Here is a 20,581-nt window from a genome sequence, read left to right on the forward strand (position 1 = left end):
TTGGGAGCTGATTGGCTGGTACCTTATCACCGTTCCCTTTATCACCTAACACAGCTTAGTAAATAGACCCCTAAATATGTATTTTAAGCCCTACTATATACCACACATGGTTTTCAGGTTTATGAGTTACATTTATTATAGATATACAGTACTAATTATAAGTGAATCATTTAGTAGGTAATTGGTTCTGTGCTTGCAATAAATTATAACATATTTCTGCAGATGTTTTCCCATTGTGTTTACCATTTAGAAAGTATGACTTTCCACTTACTTTTAGAAAGATTCCAAAGTAACTTTCAAATCCTCATTCAAATTGTAATACCACAAAGCAATTTCTACTCAAATCACATGTAAAATAAATATGCCTGATCATGTGAATATGAAAAGGTTACGAAATAGCAAGATCGTTTCTTTGTGGGAGAATTTAAGACCTTGGAAGGATGTTACCACAGACAGGGACATCAGTGGCATTTGTACAAACAAAAAACTACAGGCAGAAAAGTCATCTCCAGAAAGGGGCCTTGGGGGTTTTGTTAATCTTAACAATGTCTTGGTCTGTGACATTCTGTTGCTGAATACACTTGATTCCAAGATTATTTGCTATCATTTAAATGTGTTCTCATTTCTGTAGAGCTATGTGCAGCCTTCAGCTTTCATCGTTACACAACATCCCTTACCGAACACAGTGAAAGACTTCTGGAGGCTGGTCCTTGACTACCACTGTACATCAATAGTAATGCTAAATGATGTAGACCCAGCACAGGTACGTCTATTTAAAGATATGTAAAGCACAGGCAAAATGATGAAGAGCATTTCGCTTTTCATTATAGTTACGTAATCTTAGGGGGAAGAGGTCATAATCATTTCTTATTGTTCTCATAATGCATTTTTGTGTAACTTGGATGAAAATAACTATGAGGCTTCTGGATCAATGCAGAATTTGTTTATGTAATAGTTGTTATGGTTGTTGTACAATTACCCTCAAAACTACTGTAGGGGTACATATGCTGTGCTGGTGACTGCCAATAATTTTTACAAGTGTTTCTAATTTGTTTTACACAAACATTATTTGAATGTGTTTGCAATGCCCAGATAATGGTATATAAAAGCAAAAAGTGCCAGTATAAAAAAATTAATAATTACATTATAACATGTTAGACTGCTTGGTTCAGACTGGACCAGCCCAGTAGTCCTGAGATGTTACCTATTTATTACTTCTTTATACCATATTGTAGGCTGTTACATGTTTTACTGTAATTTGTGTGTACTAAAATGTATTTGGTCTTTATTGCCTACATCCCTATTGGATTACATTTTTGTAATATAAGAGGAGTTTATGGACTGCAATTTAAGGCATTTTTAGTGGATTACTGTTTATTGATCTTTTTCTGACTTCATTTTTGTTGATCCTTTTAGCTTTTATTTTATAAAAATGCAGTATGAAATCAAGCTTGTAAAACCCACATTAAAGGTGACTGCTTAGTACAGTTTACACAATCTTCTGTCCCTCTGATGCTTTGGCTCTCTCTGATTCTGGATGCATAAAGCATAAAAATGCTGCCTGTCTGTACATGCTGGATGTAGCGGTACCTGTACATAGTGTGGCTTTGTAGTGTGCTTCTAAACGGTTTAACACTACTGGCAAAAGATCTGGCAGATGATCCAAGTGTATATTTTCTTCTTTCCACAATGATAAACACAGTGAGAGACAAACAAGTTAACAGTGAATTGTTGACTCTGTGTTATGTGAAGGCCCTGGAGACATCGATGTGCTAAATTTAGCATGTTGCCGTTTTGTAGATGGGATCAGACCTACACTTAACAAAATGGATGTAAGCATCTCAATAGTCTGCAGTTTTTCCACAGCATGCATATAAAGTCTTTTCTCTATTACATGTAAGTGCATTTCTTAAGTGCAAGTTAAAAAGTTGACCTTCTTTGTGCGCTCTTAATGAGTACACAAGAGCATGTGTATTTTCCAGTACAATGACTGTATCCATTTAATGGGGCAATCTGTTCTGCACAATTTAACAGCCACACAAGAGGAAAAGTGTTTTGTTTTCGAACTTTGACCTTACCCTGCATGAATGTTTATTGTGCTAAGTGTCTGATAATCAGAATATTAGCAGATGGTACACTGCGTACAGTCTAACAATCCACGGTACAGCAATAACGAGCTAGCACATTCCATGCTACTATGCATGCAAAATTGAAACAAACAATATGACGATGATCTTGACTATATATACTGTAGGTTTATGGTGAAAGCCATACAGTTTTATTTCTATGATTTTTGTAATACATTCAGAGTGAAATATGATGTCAATACAGGTTAAGACATCCAAACTAAACTATAAACCATTGTCACAAAGACAGTTTCCATCATATGGAAGACTTGATTCTAGATGGATCAAATCAAATAACCTCCAGGATATGTTTATGAAAGTTGCAATTTCTTTATATGGTTGTATGGAACTGCATGTACAAGCGATGGGTTGTAAGCATATGTGTCCTTTTGCAGTTGTGTCCGCAGTACTGGCCAGAAAATGGAGTACACAGGCACGGCCCCATTCAAGTGGAGTTTGTGTCTGCTGACTTAGAAGAAGACATCATAAGCCGAATATTTAGGATCTATAATGCTGCGAGGGTAAATATAATATTGCACATCTGTAGAAAAATACTATAACAATTTGCTTTGTATTTTTTGAAATAGTTGCTACAGTATATTACATCATTATTCCAAATGTTTCAGTAGAAAATCAGTATCATTAAAGCTGTAGTAATCTGTCTTTGCCTACCACCCCTCATACCAAGCTTATCCTTTGCAAGTTGCTTCATTTTATTATACATGACGCTCTTTATGTTGTGGTTTCAGCCTCAGGACGGATACCGCATGGTTCAGCAGTTCCAGTTCCTGGGCTGGCCGATGTACAGAGATACTCCAGTCTCTAAAAGGTCTTTTCTAAAGCTCATTCGTCAAGTGGACAAGTGGCAGGAAGAATACAATGGAGGAGAAGGGCGAACAGTTGTGCACTGCTTGTAAGTAGCAGAATTAATATATTAAAATAGTTTTTAAAATATATCCATATGACAGTGACATATTTATTTTTTAACTTTGCAACTTATTGATTGAGACAAGGAAACAGCTAAGTGCTAACATGTTCATCTTTGATCTTAGCAGCTGGGATAAGTTATCAGTAAACCCGCTGCTACTGTATATACTGTATGTTTGTTAATTATCCTCATCATCTAGATGTTAATCGCTTCGCTAAGTGCAACTTTTTTGATGAGTATATTTTGGATCGTGTGAAAATCCAAATAGCTATATGTTATTAAGGTATGTCCAGTGGCGTCACTAGGGGAGTGTGGGGGGTACAGAGCGCATCGTGTGTCACCAGCCAACAAACTAAGAGGTCTGGGTCGGCCAGACATCCAGCTTCAAAGCCGGACGACAAGCCCTTGGCTTGATGGGGCGAGCCTCCTCCTGGGGGATCCCAGGGAGGCGACTTCTTCACTTTGTGGATTACTGGCATCAAACAACAACAAATGCCTGGGTCCGAGAAGTGGTCTCTCAGGGGTATGCCATCACTTTCCCGGGGAATCTCCCCAGAAGTATTTTTGCACAGATCCTCCGTCAGATGCGGTCAAGGCCTTTGCTCTTCAGGAGGCTATTCACTCCCTACTGCAGGCAGGGGTAATAATTCTGTTTCCTGTGTTGCAACAAGGAAGAGGTTATTATTCCAATCTTTTTGTGGTTCAGAAACCAAATGTGTATCATCGCCCTATTCTAAATCTAAAAATCCTCAACAGGTTTATCCATGTATTCAAGTTCTGTATGGAAACCCTCCGGTCAATTATTTTGGCAATGGAGCCTGGGGATTTTATGGTTTCCCTGCACAATCAGGATGCATATCTGCATGTTCCTATTATGCCATCCCACCAACAATTTCTATGGTTTGCTGTCATACAACAACATTACCAATTTCAGGCACTGCCCTTTAGCCTATCAACGAACCCCAGGTATTTACCAAGATAGTAGCAGTCATGAAGGCCTATCTCAGGGGTCAGGGAATCAGAAAACTACCATCCATATCTGGACGATCTTCTGATATTGGCACAAACTCCAGTTTTTTACAACACCATCTTCAACTGACCATAGCCTGCCTACAAAAGCACGGCTGGATCATCAATTGGAAGAAATCCTCTCTTTCTCCAACACAGCAGATGATACATCTCTGGATTCTCAGGTACAAAGGGTGTTTCTACCAGAGGACAAGATTGCGGCGCTATCATTGCGAGTACGCAAACTGCTACGCAAGCGAAGGGTATCCATTCTATCAGCGATGCAGGTCCTGAGATCAACTTTCCAGGTCTCTGCAAAGATTGATTCTCTCCAGGTGGAATGGACAGTATCAGCTAATAAGGTCCCTGAGGATCCTTCTCACTTCAGAGGTTGATCTTTCCCTCATGTGGTGCCTGAAAAAGGGTCATCATGGAAAAAAGGGAGCCCATTCTGGATTCCAAATTGGGTGCTTCTCACCATGGACGGCAGTCTTTGCGGATGGGGGGGCAGTGACAGGTCATCACATCTTTCAGGGAAGATGGACAATTCAGGAAAGTCATCTGCCAATAAACATTCTGGAACTGTGAGCAGTATACAAAACACTTATCATGGCACAGAACCTGCTCCAAGGCAAGCTGTTCCAGATTCAGTCCGGCAACGCGACTACAGAGGCCTATATCAATCATCAGGGAGGCACGCGAGGTCATGCAGCCATGAAGAAAATGACAAAGGTTCTGATTTGGGCAGAACATCATCTTCCGGCCATCTCGGCAATATTCATACCGGGAGTCCTCAATTGGGAAGCAGACTTCCTAAGTTTTCAGGACATACACGCCAGAGAGGGGTCTCTCCACTTGGGAGTGTTTCAGCTCTTGGTGAACAAATGGGGTCTACCAGAAATAGACCTCATGGTATTACGTTAAAACCACAAGGTTCCCAGGTACGGGTCCAGGTCCAGAGAGCCATCAGCAGTATTCATGGATGCACTGGCACTAAGATGGGACTTCATGCTGGGGTATCTCTTACCTCCAGGTTCCCTCCTCCCAAGAGTCATCAGGAAATTCAAGCAGGAAGGCCGAACAGTAATACTAGGGACTCTGGCTTGGCCCAGACATCATTGGTTCACCGACATACAGATTCTATCCATACAGTCTGTATCTTCTTCCTCTGTGGCAGGATCTGTTAACTTTGACGGTGTGGCTCTTGAATCTTCCATCTTAAGAGCCATAGGTTTCTCCAGCTCTGTGATTCAAACGATGCTTAGAGTACGGATGCCTGCCTCTGCCCGCATCTATTACAGGGTTTGGCATTGTTTTGGTCAGTGGTGTTCCCACAGAAAGTATGACCCTAAGGAGTTTAGGGTTTCCCGGGTACTGGCTTTTCTCCAGGCCGGGTTAGACCTTGGTCTCCGCCTGGCCACTTTGAGAGTGCAGGTTTCTGTATTGTCAGTCTGGCTACAGAGAAAGATTGCTTCATTACCAGATGTTAGAATTTTTTTTCAGGGAGTTTTGCAAGTTCAGCCTCCTTTTGTCCCACCGGTAGCACCGTGGGATCTGTCTTTGGTTTTTAAGGGGCTACAAGCTCCCCCATTTGAACCTCTGGACTCTGTAGACTTGAAATGTTTGACAGCGAAGACACTTTTTCTCCTCGCTTTCTCTTCTGCACGCAGAGTCTCTGATTTGGCAGCGCTCTCTTATCGCTCCCCATTTTTGATTTTTCACCAGGATCTGATCACACTACGCACCTCGGTGTTTGACCATGTTTCCACCAGCCCCGCCATATTACAACTGATGTTGGGCCAGTATGACTGATATGAGGCGCAGACTAATGGCCATGAGGGGAAGCAGTGGTCTGTGATCTACCTGCTCTGGTCTGGCGGGAAATTAGAATGAAATAGAGAACATTGCACACGTGAGAGGTCTTGTTACCTTACTTATTGAAACACTCTCGTAGCTAAAAAGAAAAATTAAGTTTTATTTGGTACTATTAAAATAAGATAAGAGGTCTACCTCCAACTAATATTAAAGATGTATAAAAAGAACACAAAACACAACTAAAATAATAATAAAGACTTCTTATCACATAATGTGGTATAGTGTAGAGACAGTGGTGAAATATGGTTATTCTTTATCATTAACTATGAAGTTGTTCAGGTTGTATTACACAAGTGAAATGCACAACGGACCCGGCCTCCAGTTTATTCTCTTCCACTCTGTCTGACTGCCAGCAGGAGGCCCCTTCAGCATCTTCTATTGTTCCATGTAAATCTCATGGATTATAGAAGTGATTTTACATTTGAGAAGGCTCCATCAAGTTTGTATCCCTTAAGGTCAGACGTGACCTTTTAGTTGCATTGAAAGCTTTGAAACAAGCAGTGAATATGCTTGAAATCTCTTTCATGTAAGTGACTAACCTTCTAGTAAGATTGAAGTATGTTCTGGTTTGTTGAGGAAGACTGAAGTAACCTTTAAATAGAGGATTTTTAAAGAAGAATAAAATAAAAGTCTGACTTCGGAGATGTGGGATTGGTATTTGTGTCCTAGCATTTAGATTTAAATATCTCGGAATAAGGTTACAGCTGAGGTTTTTCGACATCAGAAGATGCAATTATCATTTGTCTATTATGTGATATTAGCATGTTATTAGGAATTTAGCCTAAAATGCTACTTCATGCATATAAAGAGTTACTGAAAATCACAAATATACAGTATATGGAAACCTGTAGGTGCTGATGGACAATTTAGAGTTTAAATCCTTATATGTCAGAGACAGAGATTACGAGGCTGATTCTGAGTTGCACAGATCTCTGTTCACACACACAATTGTCAAATTTTTGCTTACAGAGCACGTGCACATTTCCGCATCTTTGCGTATGTCCGTCCTATTCGGAGTCAGCCGGGACTCGGCCGGATATGTTTTTTTCCGTGAAATAGGGCGTTTCGGGGCCATAACTGGGCTGTGGCAAGGCAATTGCACGTAACCACTCTAACTTGTGGAATGTTGTGGGCGTGAATCAAAAGCTTCACGCGATTCTGATTGGTGCGTACGGGGAAGGGAAGTCTGTATCTGATGGATCTCTAGCAGCGAACATGAGGCCGGTGCAAGTGCAGATACTAATGATGACGCAGTAGCCGGAGTAAAAGCAATGAGCAGCATGGGTTTCCCACTGCACACGCGTGAACCTCCGCACTAATCTCGCAGCTAACTCTGCAAGCTAAGCACGTGTCTTTTTGGGGGCACATTTTATATTTAATTTAGACAGAAATTTTTCAATTCTATAAAGGGCAATTTGAGCATAATGCACCGATTTACCGTCAGACTGCTGCATGTTGTCTGCCTCTTGAACATTACAGATTAACATTTTCTCTCATACAATAAGAATTTTTTTTTTTACTTTTTGTGCAGAGATTTAAAAACAAAAAACAAGAATGACTGTAATTTTTTAATTCATGCTGATTATTGGCTTAGGAATCTATTCATCATCACTTAATTTCTATAAAAGCAGGTTAAAATTAACATATTCACCTACTTTTGTGTAAATTAAGTGTCAGGGCCATTCATTATAGGTAATGTAGGTTATATCACAGATATCTCCTGCTAGGATAGGTACGGCATCCCGACAGGGTTAGGATACTGATACTTGTCGGTCACACATGCGCAGTAGCACTGCCTAGTCAGACTCAGCAGTGCTAATTTCACTGCTGCGGGAAGCAGCAGTGAAGGACATCGCGGAGACAGCTGATTTTTTCAAATCAGCTGTCTCCAAACCAGAGCATGTTAAATGTTCCGGTGGTTTTCTATCCCCTGCTGCTGCTCGCAGCGAGTTAGATACCTAATTATCAAAGGCTGCATGACCCCTGATAATTAGCATAATGAATGGACCCCTTAAGAAACTAAAAGATACTGGGATGTTAGGGTAGCACACACCTGGCTCCCCACAATGCACTGACTGGTGATCTGAAATAGGTGGTGTAAATTCACGGGAACACACTAAGGCTTAGCGTGTTCCCGTGAATTTACACCACCAATTTCAGATCACCAGTCAGTGCATTGTGGGGAGTCAGGTGTGTGCTATCCTAACAGCCCAGTATCTTTTAGTTTCTTATGTCTGAGGCACGGTACTACAGGCAATCTACGCTACTTGTCATAATATTGAAATATTAATTGTAACACTTATAGAACCTGACTTACAGAACTGTATATTATAGTCAATTACATACAGTAAACGAATAAAAAATATAGAGTGTAAAAATAAGATGAGAATTTGTCTCAAATTTCCAGGACAGTCCTGAGTTTTAATGATTTGACCTTTGAAGTTTTTGGTCCTGTAAAGGGAATGCAGTCAGGAAGCCGACGGTCGAAATGCCGACCGCCGGCTTCCCGACTGTCAAATCCAAGCAGGGTACTAATGACAGGCGTCAAAATCCCGACGCCTGTCATTAGACCTACGCCAGGAGCCTGACATACCGAACGAAGGTAAGCCGGGTTCCCGACTGTCAAATTCCGGCAGGGTACTAATAACAGGTGTCGAAATCCCGACGCCTATCATTAGACATATTCCGGGAGCCCGATGCCCGACATACCGAACGAAGGAAAGCCTGGTGTCGGCAATGGGGGGGGGTTAGGTTTCAGGGCTCCCGGGGGGGGGTTAGGCACCCCTGGGGGGAGGTTAGGGTTAGGCACCCCCCGGGAGACTTAGGTTTAGGCTGCAAGGACAGGGGGGTTAGGTTTAGGCACTTAGTGGGGGGTTAGGCACTAGGGGGGGAGGTTAGGGTTAGGCACCCCTAAGGTTGGGTTGGGGGGGCTAGGGTTAGCATTACTTACCTAAATCCGCTGTCAGGATCTTCACCCCTGCCGGGCTTCCAGCATCGGGATTTGAACCGTCGGCCATGCGGCCGGCGGTAATACATACTGATTCCCTGTAAAGTGCCTATTCTCCATTATTGAATGTACAGTTCCTCTTATTATGTATACTTGATGCAATTCTGACTAACCATTAGTATTTTTGGACTTTTCCTACTAATGTACATTTAAAAGATGTTTTTAAAATACAAAAATATATATTCTATCTAATATCAGTGATGTATTATATGTATTAATATCTATTGTGATGGATAATGTAATGCACTAATAACCAGATTTCAGATGTTTGGTTGATGTTCCTGTAACCCAGTCCCTTCTTTCCACCACTCTTGTGTTTGCCAGGCAGACAACTCTGGGGCAGTCCTAGCCCTGACGCTTCTTTGTGTGAGCTCCTCAGGTTAGGTATAGCTATTTGACAGAGTAAAGGGAGTTGGTTGCACTCAGTGTAGTGTAGTGGTCCAGGGTGGGACACTGAACGGCAGGGAGGGAATGAAGTGGAAGAAGTGTGCCGTTTTCTTGTGATAAACAACATGAGAATTTGTCACATTTTAGCCTGAGAACACCACACAAGCAGAGGCCGGTACTCGGGGTGATGGGGGCAAAAGACATATAAAGACGGTGGAGGGGAGGAGAGAGAGATAAGGATTGAGGGACAGAGGAGGGGAGAGAGATAAGAACTGAGGGACAGAGGGGGGAGAGATAAGGGACATGAGGATGATGGAGAGCAGCCACTGCTGCTGCCTGCTAGTGCCACCACCAACTCAATCCAGGGCACAGGGGTGTATCTTGGGGTCCGAGCGCCCCTGGCAAACTAAGGGACTGGCGCCCCCCTCCAATGACTGCTTCTACTTGAAAAAATAAAATAACACACACTGGGGGTAGTTTAATTCAGACACCTGTAGAAATAGGGAGAATATTTTTTTTTTCTCTTTTTAATATATATATATATCTTTTACAGAACTTACTCTATTGCAAACCACTATTTACTAATGCCAAAATACACAGGAAAAGCTTGAAAACATAGCATCAAAAACAAACATGCATTATGGGTAAAATAATTTACATATATTCAAATTGGACTAAACACTGCATTATGCTTTTTTAACTCTGCCATGTAATTCACTGGTAAAACCACCCACATGGGTCCACTGCTATCTCACACACAATAATAAAAACAGCCTATAAAGATTATATCTTAATCCTGACACCTGAGTATCCACAATCTATAAAGATCATGGTCAATTCCCTATACTGAGGAAAAGATAAATGTCTTAGTACTTACACTGGGGGTAGTTCAACTTACACGCCTGTAGAAATAGGGAGACTATATATATATATATATATATATATATGTGTGTGTGTATATATACTTTTTTTAATATATATATATATTTTTATATTTTTTCAGTTATAACACTTACTACATGCAAGCACTGTTTATTAATTTCTATATGTCAACAACACAGGAAAAGAGGGCATCAATAACAAACTAGGTGCATTGTGGGCAAGATAATTTGCATATATGCAAATTATCTTGCGAATAGAGCATTGTGGTTGATGTGGTGCTTACACTCTTTTCCTGCAAGGTTGACATATGGGAATTAGTGAGTGGTGATTGGTATGTAGTGGGTATTGTGGGAGAAGAGATATATTCGAAAAAAAATTTTTAAAACAATTAGTCTCTCTAATTTTAAATGTTTCTGTTATAAAGGGACATATAAGAAGCCTGATACACATTAACAGTCAATGGAGGACACTGATAAGAGCAGAGGAGACAGAAGGAGACCAGGGATCATTTACTAATGACAGCTGTCTATGGCACACTACGCAGAGCAAACAGGATACCAGTGATCATTTGTTAATTATGTCGGGTGGCAACGGCGCGCCCCCTCGGCCGGCTTCCCTGGTGAGGGCCATCCAGGCCAATAGGAAGATACGCCCCTGCCAGGGCATCCTGGGATTGAGTTGTTTTTAATCCCAAATTGCGGGATTGAGAAAACGGCCTGGGATTGGCCTCCCTATTTCTCGCCCTGTTCCAGTTGAGGTCTGTGTCCCCATATACAAAAACATTTGTCACATGTGACCTAGACAGTTCCATATGTACTGTGGTTAGACTTCATAGTTCAGCAGCAAAAGTTCTCTGAAAAGTTTTTTACAATGTTACTGGGAATAATAGTGGAAATATGGATTTCCTAATTAAGGGTGACAAGGCTGGATGGTGTGCTGTCGGTAGGCCTCAAGTAATGTCTTTATCAAAAAGGACAGGTGATGTACAGTATGGGATAAGCTTTCAGCAGTAGCAAAGGAAATCGGTATGTATGACTGCCAGACCTCAGCCCGGCTGATGAATTCCCGACACCGGAAGGCCAGCAGATGAAGATCCCGACTGAGGTAGTAACTACCCTAACCCTCCCCTCTCGCCCCCCACCCCTAACTCTCCCCCAGGGGTGCCTAAACTTAACCCCCCCTCCCCGCACCCTAAACCTAACCCTCCCTGGGGGGTGCTTGAACCTAACCTCCCTCCGGGGGTGCCTGACCCAACCCTCCCAGGGGAGATGCCTAATCCTAAATCCCCCGGGGGCCCCTAAACCTAACCCTCCGCCCACCCCCCCAGCGGTTATCCGCTCCCAACGATGGGCTTACCTACGATCGGTAAGCCAGGCGACGGGATTTTGGCGTGGGGCTACTGTTAGACATTGGTAATTAGATGCCTTGCCTTTCACTGTCGGGAAGCCGGTAGTCGGCATTTCGACCGCTGGCTTCCTGACTACATACTGTAGCAGGGTAATGGTTTCCACACATGCTGTGATCCATTCATACATGTAGCTATATTGTCCTACAATATAGCAGTTCATGCAGGATGCGGTTAATATCCCGACTGCAGGGATTCCGGCAGTCAGAATGCCGGTGCCGGAATCCCGACACCTGTCAGAATCTTGGCGTCGACATCCTGACTGCCGGAATCCTGAAGGTAAGTAGCGGGGTTAGAGGGAGGATTAGGGTTAGGCACTAGGTGGAGGGTTAGGCACTAAAAGGGGAGGGTTAGGTTTAGGGGGAGGGGGAGGTTTGGGTTAGGCACTACGTTGAAGGTTAGGTTCAGGCATCGGTGAGAGCGGGTTAGGGTAGGGAGAGAGGGAGGGTCAGAATACTGACTGTCAAGTGTCGGTGTCCTAACTCTGATGGGATGCCAGCGTCGGGATTCTGACCACCAGGATCACGAGTTCATGCACCACCCAGAAAAACCAAACTGCAATGCAAGCATTTGCACCTACACTTTTCAGTTGAAAATGGAAAAAAAAATATTCTTAACCTTAGTCAGTTACACAGTACTGCTATTATAAACATGGATTGAAACCACATCAGAGTCTTAACTAATGGTGTATTGGGTCATTAGTGACAATGTTAGGCACATATGTAAGGTGCCCGGTGACAATGGAGCCCTTTGTTGCATTGTTAGCTTAAGCAACTCTTTTTTTATTTTCATTTTGGCAGACACACAACTATATTCTGGCGTGTTTTGTGCCAGGGCTACATATTAAACCACCCAGTTCAACCCTGCTTGTTACCATAAATGGAGACGGACAGAGTTACAGATGATGGATGTTCCTTCAGGCCTTACTGCTCTGAGGGGACATGCGTAAATACTAAAGTAATACTACTGACAGAGAGCTTCTCATGCTGTAGTGCACTTGTCTGAAACATAAACATTTTTACTATTAAAGTACTGGCTGGGATTCCCGGTGTTGCCCGGGTTGAAGAATGGACCCTGAAGTACACCTGCAGCCTTTAATTTTTTTTACATTGTCGCCTATAACCTGGATAACTATGCATATTAAGAGTAAAATGACAGTGCAGGCAGACTTATTCTCATACCTTTTGGAATGGGGGATATCGGGAGCAGACTGGCTTACAGAACAGAAATCAGTATACAGTAGCTTCCAAAATTACTTGAGTTTCAGAAATCACTGCAAAATACAGGGGGTGATTCAGCTGTGGATGTATATGCTATCGCAGCTGCTAACCTGTTATCAGCTGCGATAGCTGTAATAGCTGGAAGCATCACTCCTCCTGCATGCATTACTGATCCAAGTTGTGTCCAAGGACGCTGCGTCAGATCATCTGCGATCCCTTTGGTCAGCTGAATGACCATGGGGTCACACAAGCCGGCTGCCACAGATGAGTAAAAAAGGCAGGAAATCTCTGTCAGCCGATGGAGATCCTGGCCTCTCCTCTCCTCCCAACGGCGGTGACACGCCTCCATTTTGGGAAACAGAGGCTGTCGCTGCCCCCTCCCTACCCAGAAATAGCAGCAGACTGTCAATCAGTGACCCATACTGCACATGCAATAAAATTAAAAGTATCTGCTGAAACAACTATTCTATTATTGAGCAATGTGTACTGGCCGACATATCGTATGTCGGGTACACATTAGAACAAGGTAATGAACGACGGAACGATCCCCCGTTCCTCCATCCTACATTACCTGCAACGGAGCCACATGCGACATCGTCTGATTTGATGTGCAGCATGGCATGCGAACGCGGGAGCGCACATATTAGCCATACATACTGAGTGATGCGGCCGATATGTCGTTCCGATTCGTCCAGAAATGTCATATCGTGCCAACATCGTCTCAGTGTACCCAGCTTTAGAATCCACTGCATGGATAATAGCTAGTTTAATCAACTGTGTGTTCAGAGCTCCATATTGATATTGGCCCTCATTCAGAGGCAGTCGCAAGAAGCGATCGCTCTCTCTGAATGAGGACGGCCGCTTGATTTTTTAAGTGCGGCCTCCTGGTTGCTAGCTAAGCTGTGGGTTACCACCCACAGCTTTAGCGACCAACCAGGTTGATGGTCGCGATGGTCAAGACCGTCGCGACCATCGGGGCTTGCAACGAGACCCTAAGGTTGGGTCTCGGCAACTCCCCACTGACATCACTGCTGATGTCAGTGCGGCAGCCCACAAAACGGCAGGCGTTTGTGTAGCCACCCCACCCCCCCCGCCTCTCGTACAAAACGGGGCGAGCTGTTGATCACCATCGACAGCTGCCCCTCTTGTAGTGAGCTCCAGAGCGAGAGAATTTCTCTCTCGCTCCGGGGCTTGCGCACGCGTAGTGCGGCCGCGGCGTGTGTGCAGGGCCTTAATGAGACACATAGACTTTTTGCGTCTAATTTGCATATTCTAAGACCAGTCCAGATGCTCACAGATTATGTTCCAAAAACACATACTTTTTAGAGCACAGACCTTTAATAGACATTTGTTCCTAGAAAATTGTTGCAAATTCTTAAAGTATCCCTGGAAATATTCCAGTCTCTAATGAAAATATTCTTGCAGTCTGTTCTGTTCTGTTACCACTTATCTAGGGTACAGAGCTTTCCATAAAAGTTTAAGATAATTACAGGCTGTATGTGGAACTCAAGTCAATCATTTAGCTCATGTGGATTTTAAGTGAGGCTCATCTGGCACTAAAGGAACTGTTGTTTTACAGAAATACTAAGGGTACACAGGCCAAATCACCTTTTACTCTTCCTTTCACAGAAATGGAGGTGGTCGCAGTGGTACATTTGCTGCAATTAGTATTGTTTGTGAAATGCTCCAGCACCAGAGGGCAGTTGACGTGTTCCATGCTGTGAAGACACTTAGGAACAATAAGCCTAATATGGTTGACCTCTTGGTAAGTTTGTCTCATTTTGTCACTGAATACAAATGCCTCATTATCTCAGCTGCAGCAGACATTCTTGTATATAGCAGAACTGCCTGACAAAATTACAAGCATTTCCTCACCATGGGATGGTGAATCCAAATCAAGAGACATATCCTAAGGGCTTGTGGAGTTTACTTCAAGGTATGGGATACAAAACCAAGATGTCATTACTTGTACAGAACAAAAACTAAATATTATGTAGAGATGTTAAATAAGCACCATATTCCAGCTTAATGCTTTCTACAACAATAATGCAAAGGTGTATACATAAGCAAACCTTATCTAAACTTCATAACTGCATACACTATTGTGGAATTGTCCTAGTAATGTCAGGTACAAGTTCTCAAGTAGGGGAGAGAAAGCCCAAGAGTAACTGTACAGTATAATTTGCAACCTTTGTTGGGGTTACCTGAAATATTGCGGTCACTGGAATAGGACCGTCTTCTCAGTGCTCTGGTGGTCCATGATTTTATTTGGACACCACAATGGACCACCGATATGTGAATAGACTGGTCTGTGTTGGTTTTGACTCTTGATTTGTCATTACTCCTTCTAAGGCTAATGGTGTTCAAGGTCCTTGCGCAAATAGTTATACAGGGACAATTGTATTGGGTGCCGCTGCTAGCATCTGTATGAATGGAAACAATCCAAACAAAGTGCACAGGGCACAGTTATTTTTAACAGCCTGGAACCAATATATCAAATCACATTCATTAAGCAGCAAAGCCGGGTACATGGATTCAAAAAGAAAGAAACTTACTCTTTAAAGTACAGTCTCTTTGTTATCTCAAAATGACTTCATCCATGTTACAGACGAATAAATTTTAAGTATGAGGAGTGGCTCTAGACCAGTGGTCGGGGAACATGGGTAAATGTGAATTTGAATATATTTTGTAATTAACTAAAATTTCAGAGGTAGTTGGCATATCAGTGGCCAATGATACGGACCTCCCCACCAGCGTCCAGGTCACCTCATCGAGCAGGTCCCTAACACTCTGGGGTTCACATCTGGGGCGCATGGCACCCCAAAACCAGCCCAGCCAATGACCCCGCAGTGCATCGCATGAAAGAAAGGTGACAGTGAAGTGTTATAAAGTATCAATGTGTGAAGGTAGGTAATGAGTGTTAAAATAGTAACAAAGGTCAAGAATATGTGAAATAAAACATGAATAATAAACAAACATAAAAATTATATAAAAAGTGTCTGTGTATTAAGTGGTGATGCCCTTAAGAGGCCCAGCCAGAGCAGCTCAGGGGGCCCCATGCCCAAACACTCACCCCAAATAAACTGACTCTACATACATACATACATACAGATAGGACTTAATTTGAATTATGCCTATGGGGTCCTTGGCTGGGCTGGTTTTGGGGTGCCCTGCGCCCCAGATGTGAACCCCAGTGTTAGGGACCTGTCTCGTGAGGTGACCTGGACGCTGGTGGGCAGGCCCGTATCATTGACCACTGATATGCCAACCTCCTCTGAAATAATATTTAATAAAAAATATATATTTAAATTGGATAAGTAATGATCGCATAGTGCATCAGCAATTTCCTTTTAGTTGTATATTATTTATTAGGGTGTGCACTCTAGAGCCACTCCTCATACTCTATGTTATGTGTATCTATACACACATCTGAAGTCTGAGATTACTTCAGTCTAGATTGGCACCCTTCCCCCACCTCCCCCTATATGTTTTTAAGCAGGGAAACTAGCATCTGACTGCATTTTGTAACAGGCATAATTCAAAGTAAGTCCTATCTGTATATATGTAGAGTCAGTTTATTTGGGGTGAGCGTTTGGGCGTCAGGCTCCCTGAGCTGCTCTGGCTGGGCCTCTTTAGGGCATCACCACTTAATACACAGTCACTTTTTATATCACTTTTTATGTTTGTTTATTATTTATGTTTTATTTCACATATTCTTGACCTTTGTTACTATTTTAACACTCATTAGCTACCTTCACACACTTGATTCTTTATAACACTTCACTGTCACCTTTCTTTTTCGTGTGATGCCCTGGGGAGGGGTCCTTGTCTGAGCTGGTTATGGGGTGCCCTGCGCCCCAGATGTGAACCCCAGAGTGTTAGGGACCTGCTTGATGATGTGACCTGGATGCTGGTGGGCAGGCTCGTATCATTAGCCAGTGATATGCTAACTATCTCTAAAATTATATTTAATTACAAAATATATTTAAATTGGATAAGTAATGATCGCATAGTGCATCAGAAATTTCCTTTTCTTTGTGAAGAATAAATTGTAAGCTCACATTCTGCCCATTCAGTTCATCTTCATACTGTGCTCCTGTATATTCATTCTAACAGTACATTACAATAAGCATTACTGCTATGATTAGTTTAACTTCATTTAGGGGACATATTCAATTCCATGTGAAAAGTCCTGTAGTATTCGCATGCCAGACTTTTCGCCAATATTGCTGGCTTTCAATGCGAAAAAGTATCGCGCGCATCCCCGCTTATCCCCGTATTCAATTAGAAATCTGCGAAAACAGGACCCGGCAAAACTGTAACATGCGAAGACTACTGTCAGATTTGGGGAAATCAGCCTGACACCCCCCAAAAGATGCACTGACATTGGGGATCACTATAAATACCCCCGAATATACCTGCTGAAGGTATTTGGGGTACTTGAATGATCTCAATAGCTGCTATTTAGCGTCTTTGAATAAGTGGTGAAGATTAGCATTTAGCAGTGTTTTGGGTGAAAATAACTAGTCCCAGCAAATTTGGTGTACATGAACATGGGTGCTAGCATATTTTAAAGTTGCTAAAGTGAAGTTTTAAAAGTTGTAAAAATTCCACCTGCCGCAACCACCTGCAAACTTAAAAACACATGGGGCATACTTGGGAGCCCCCCTTGAGTCTATTTCGCTAGTTTTTAAGTTTGTCCCCCAACTTTGGTCTTTTTCGCAACCAAAATTAAAGTACTTTTTTGGGGTGATCTAATGTTTTTTTTTAAACTTTTTTTGATGCCGTTTACCTTTGGGGGACTGTCCCAAGGGTGCAGGGGGTTCTCCGAAGTTTGCACCCCAAAACCCCAATTCTGCACTTTTTTTCGACACCTATTCATAGGTGAAACTTTTTCGTAGGTTCCAATGCATTGAGTTTCCGCACTGGTGAAAAGTCTCCAGAATTGAATACGGAGGAAACTTTTCGCATGGCGAAATGACGTCACTTGCGATACTTTATCGCAGAAAATGGCTTTTCGCACCTAATTGAATACGGCCCTTAGTCGGTGTGCTCGAACTGGTCTGTTGTTTGTCTTCTCAAGTGTTAAAATTACCTTCTAAGCTAAAACCTGTCTCCATCCTTTTTTGTGGCCTGTTTTTAAAAGCCTTATTTTAATCAGGTACAAAAGAGATCATTGATTTGTCAATCAAGCAATACATTTATTTAGTCCAAAAAATACATATTTGTAGCAGGTGCAAATGCCAAACTGAGCTGAAAGAAAAGAAAAACTGAATGGTAAATACCATTCTTATTATTAGCTGGGAAACATCTATTTAGCTTGACTCACAATGTACCGATTTCATCTTCAAAAGAAGTCTGTTATTTAATTAATAAGTGATAACAAAAGCCCTGCCATAACATGGTGTCACTGAGTATAATACCCCTGTAAAATACTAGCATGCTCCAGCACAGTAGTAATTCTATTTCCATGGCACCAAAAAGTATAATACAATATTGTCTACTTATAATGTTGTATGGGTAGACAATAGATGGTGTTTTCATTATGAACCTTGCATATGTTTATCTCTGTACAAGAGCACTTCACATTCCTTGACTTTGTATGGCTGCTTTATCTGAAATGTTTTCTGCTCAATATATTTTTCAATAGTTTTGAAACTTTAAATTGCCAGCACTTGTTAATATTCTTCCCACAGAGCTTGTGTATATATTCACAAAAGGGAACATTGTGAAATTAATTGTCAGATTTTTAAATTATACATTTTATGAGTTTTCCCAGCTATCCAACCTTTATTATTACTTGAAAAAAAATATTGTATTTAATTGTAACTGTTATAGTTACTACAAATAAAATATGCATTGAGGAATAAAGCATAGACATTAGAATCCTTTCACATACAGTAAGCGTATCTCATTTTCACATGATTACTGCATGTATGTGTCTAGAAAGTGACCATTGATATTTCTTCACTAAAGGGGTATACTAGCGATGTGCTCCGACCCCCATGTTTTGGTTTTGGTTTTGGATCTGTATCTCCTCGTGTTTTGGATCTGGATTGGTTTTGCCAAAACCGTCCTTCCGTGTTTTGTTTTTTGGTTTTGGATCTATTTTTTTTCTAAAAAAAAATCATAAAAACAGCTAAAATCACATAATTTTGACCTGTTTTTGTTCCTACAGTATTATTAACCTCAATAACATTTATTTCCAGTCCTTTCAGAGTCAATTTTAACCACCTCACAGCTCACAATATTGATTTTTACATCTAGTTTAGGGCCAAAAGGTTGCATCCAGTTAGCTGGTTGACTAAGCTAAGTCGCAGCAGTGGGCAGCACTAACATGTGGCAGTTCAGTTTCGAACATGGCACAGAGTGACATTGCAGTTGTAGACTGGATAGCAGTTTAATAAACCATACGACCCCTAGGAATTTTAAAAACCACAAATATTTTCTTTAACTAGGTCAGAGGCCCGACAGAGTTGGAATGTTTATGGACTGAAGACAGGGAAAGGACGGAAAGATTGATTAGTTTTTTAAGTTATTTAATTTAATGTTTTGATTCTTAAAAAAATGTATGAGGGAAGATCAATCTAGGATCAAGTTCTTCAGTTCCTAAAAGACATCTTTGATCTGCAGGAAGTTTTTTAACTTTTTATACATCATGATCTAATAAAAAAAATGAAGTGGCCTTGCTTGTGGAGGTGCTGCTAGAACATACTGTAAACAAGTACGTTTACAAGTTTGTACTCAGGGAGGGATAATGGGACCAAGACTTGCTGTTTACATCAGAGGTAAGCAGCTGTAGTTCTCCGGCTGAATTAGAACTCCCAGCATCTGTGATGTTCGCTGGACCTACTGGAAGTTATTTGTCAACAAGTGACGTGCTTCAGGTTACCTCATCCTGCTTTACGCACTGTATGTACCATGTAAATATATTTGTATGGGACCAATATGCACAACTAATTTTTGTATTAAATGTATTTGCACTTTATTGCACACATCCTGACAGGAAGATGCTCTGTGCTGCTGCTGCTGCTCATATTTGCCGACCCCATCAATTTGGTGGTTCTGAATTTTCTTTAAAAAAAATGCAGGAGATACTGTCTGTGGCCATCACAATTTATGGACATTCATAAACCGTAAAATTAAAAATGTCAGGCAGCAATACCCCAAACAGCACATAATGCAAAGAAAAGAGGTGCAAGATGGAATTGTCTCCTGATTGTGTTTAAGGCGGAGAAATGCGTAGAGACGTTCTGGCTAATCTATTGACCGGTCAATACTGACATCAAATACCCCTGGCCTAATTCTGAAAAGCCTGCTATTTGGGACGCCAGAGACGGTGAGCTTTTAAACCACTTACTAACTACTCACCTGTCTACATAGACAGCATAGCGCTGTATGAGAAGCTGCAATAAGAACAGGCAGATGGCTAAGCACATTGGCCGCGCTGAGAGATGTCAATAATCTCTGAGAAATAAATGACATTCTACATTACCATCTGAGCATTATCCCTATCAGCTATTTTTTGCTTCTCTCTGCCAAAGTGATATAAAGAAACAATTCTTATACCACCATGTTGCCATTTGGATTAAGAAAGATTTGATTGGACACATTTTGTCTACACTTGTAGATACAGCCTTTTTTTGTGCTTGGAATCAGATCAACAGCAGGAAACTGCCGCTATTGGATTATTAGAAATTTGTCTTTCTGGTTCAGATTCAGGCTTTCCTTCTTTTTTTACTA

At 41.7% G+C, this 20,581-nt stretch overlaps 1 protein-coding gene across 6 annotated transcripts in view; it reads left to right on the forward strand.

Annotated features, from left to right (window-relative positions):
- Positions 1 to 20,581, forward strand: part of PTPRM (protein tyrosine phosphatase receptor type M) — a 900,933-nt gene that overhangs the window by 860,556 nt on the left and 19,796 nt on the right. For all 6 annotated transcript variants that reach the window (XM_088469672.1, XM_088469673.1, XM_088469674.1 and 3 more), the window contains 4 exons: positions 632 to 763; positions 2,522 to 2,647; positions 2,876 to 3,039; positions 14,468 to 14,603. In XM_088469672.1, the coding sequence (XP_088325798.1) occupies positions 632 to 763; positions 2,522 to 2,647; positions 2,876 to 3,039; positions 14,468 to 14,603 (558 nt within the window). The remainder of the gene's footprint in view (positions 1 to 631; positions 764 to 2,521; positions 2,648 to 2,875; positions 3,040 to 14,467; positions 14,604 to 20,581) is intronic.

This window comes from Taudactylus pleione, unplaced genomic scaffold (genome assembly GCF_031769625.1).
Source record: "Taudactylus pleione unplaced genomic scaffold, aTauple2 ptg000093l, whole genome shotgun sequence".
NCBI lineage: Eukaryota > Metazoa > Chordata > Amphibia > Anura > Myobatrachidae > Taudactylus > Taudactylus pleione.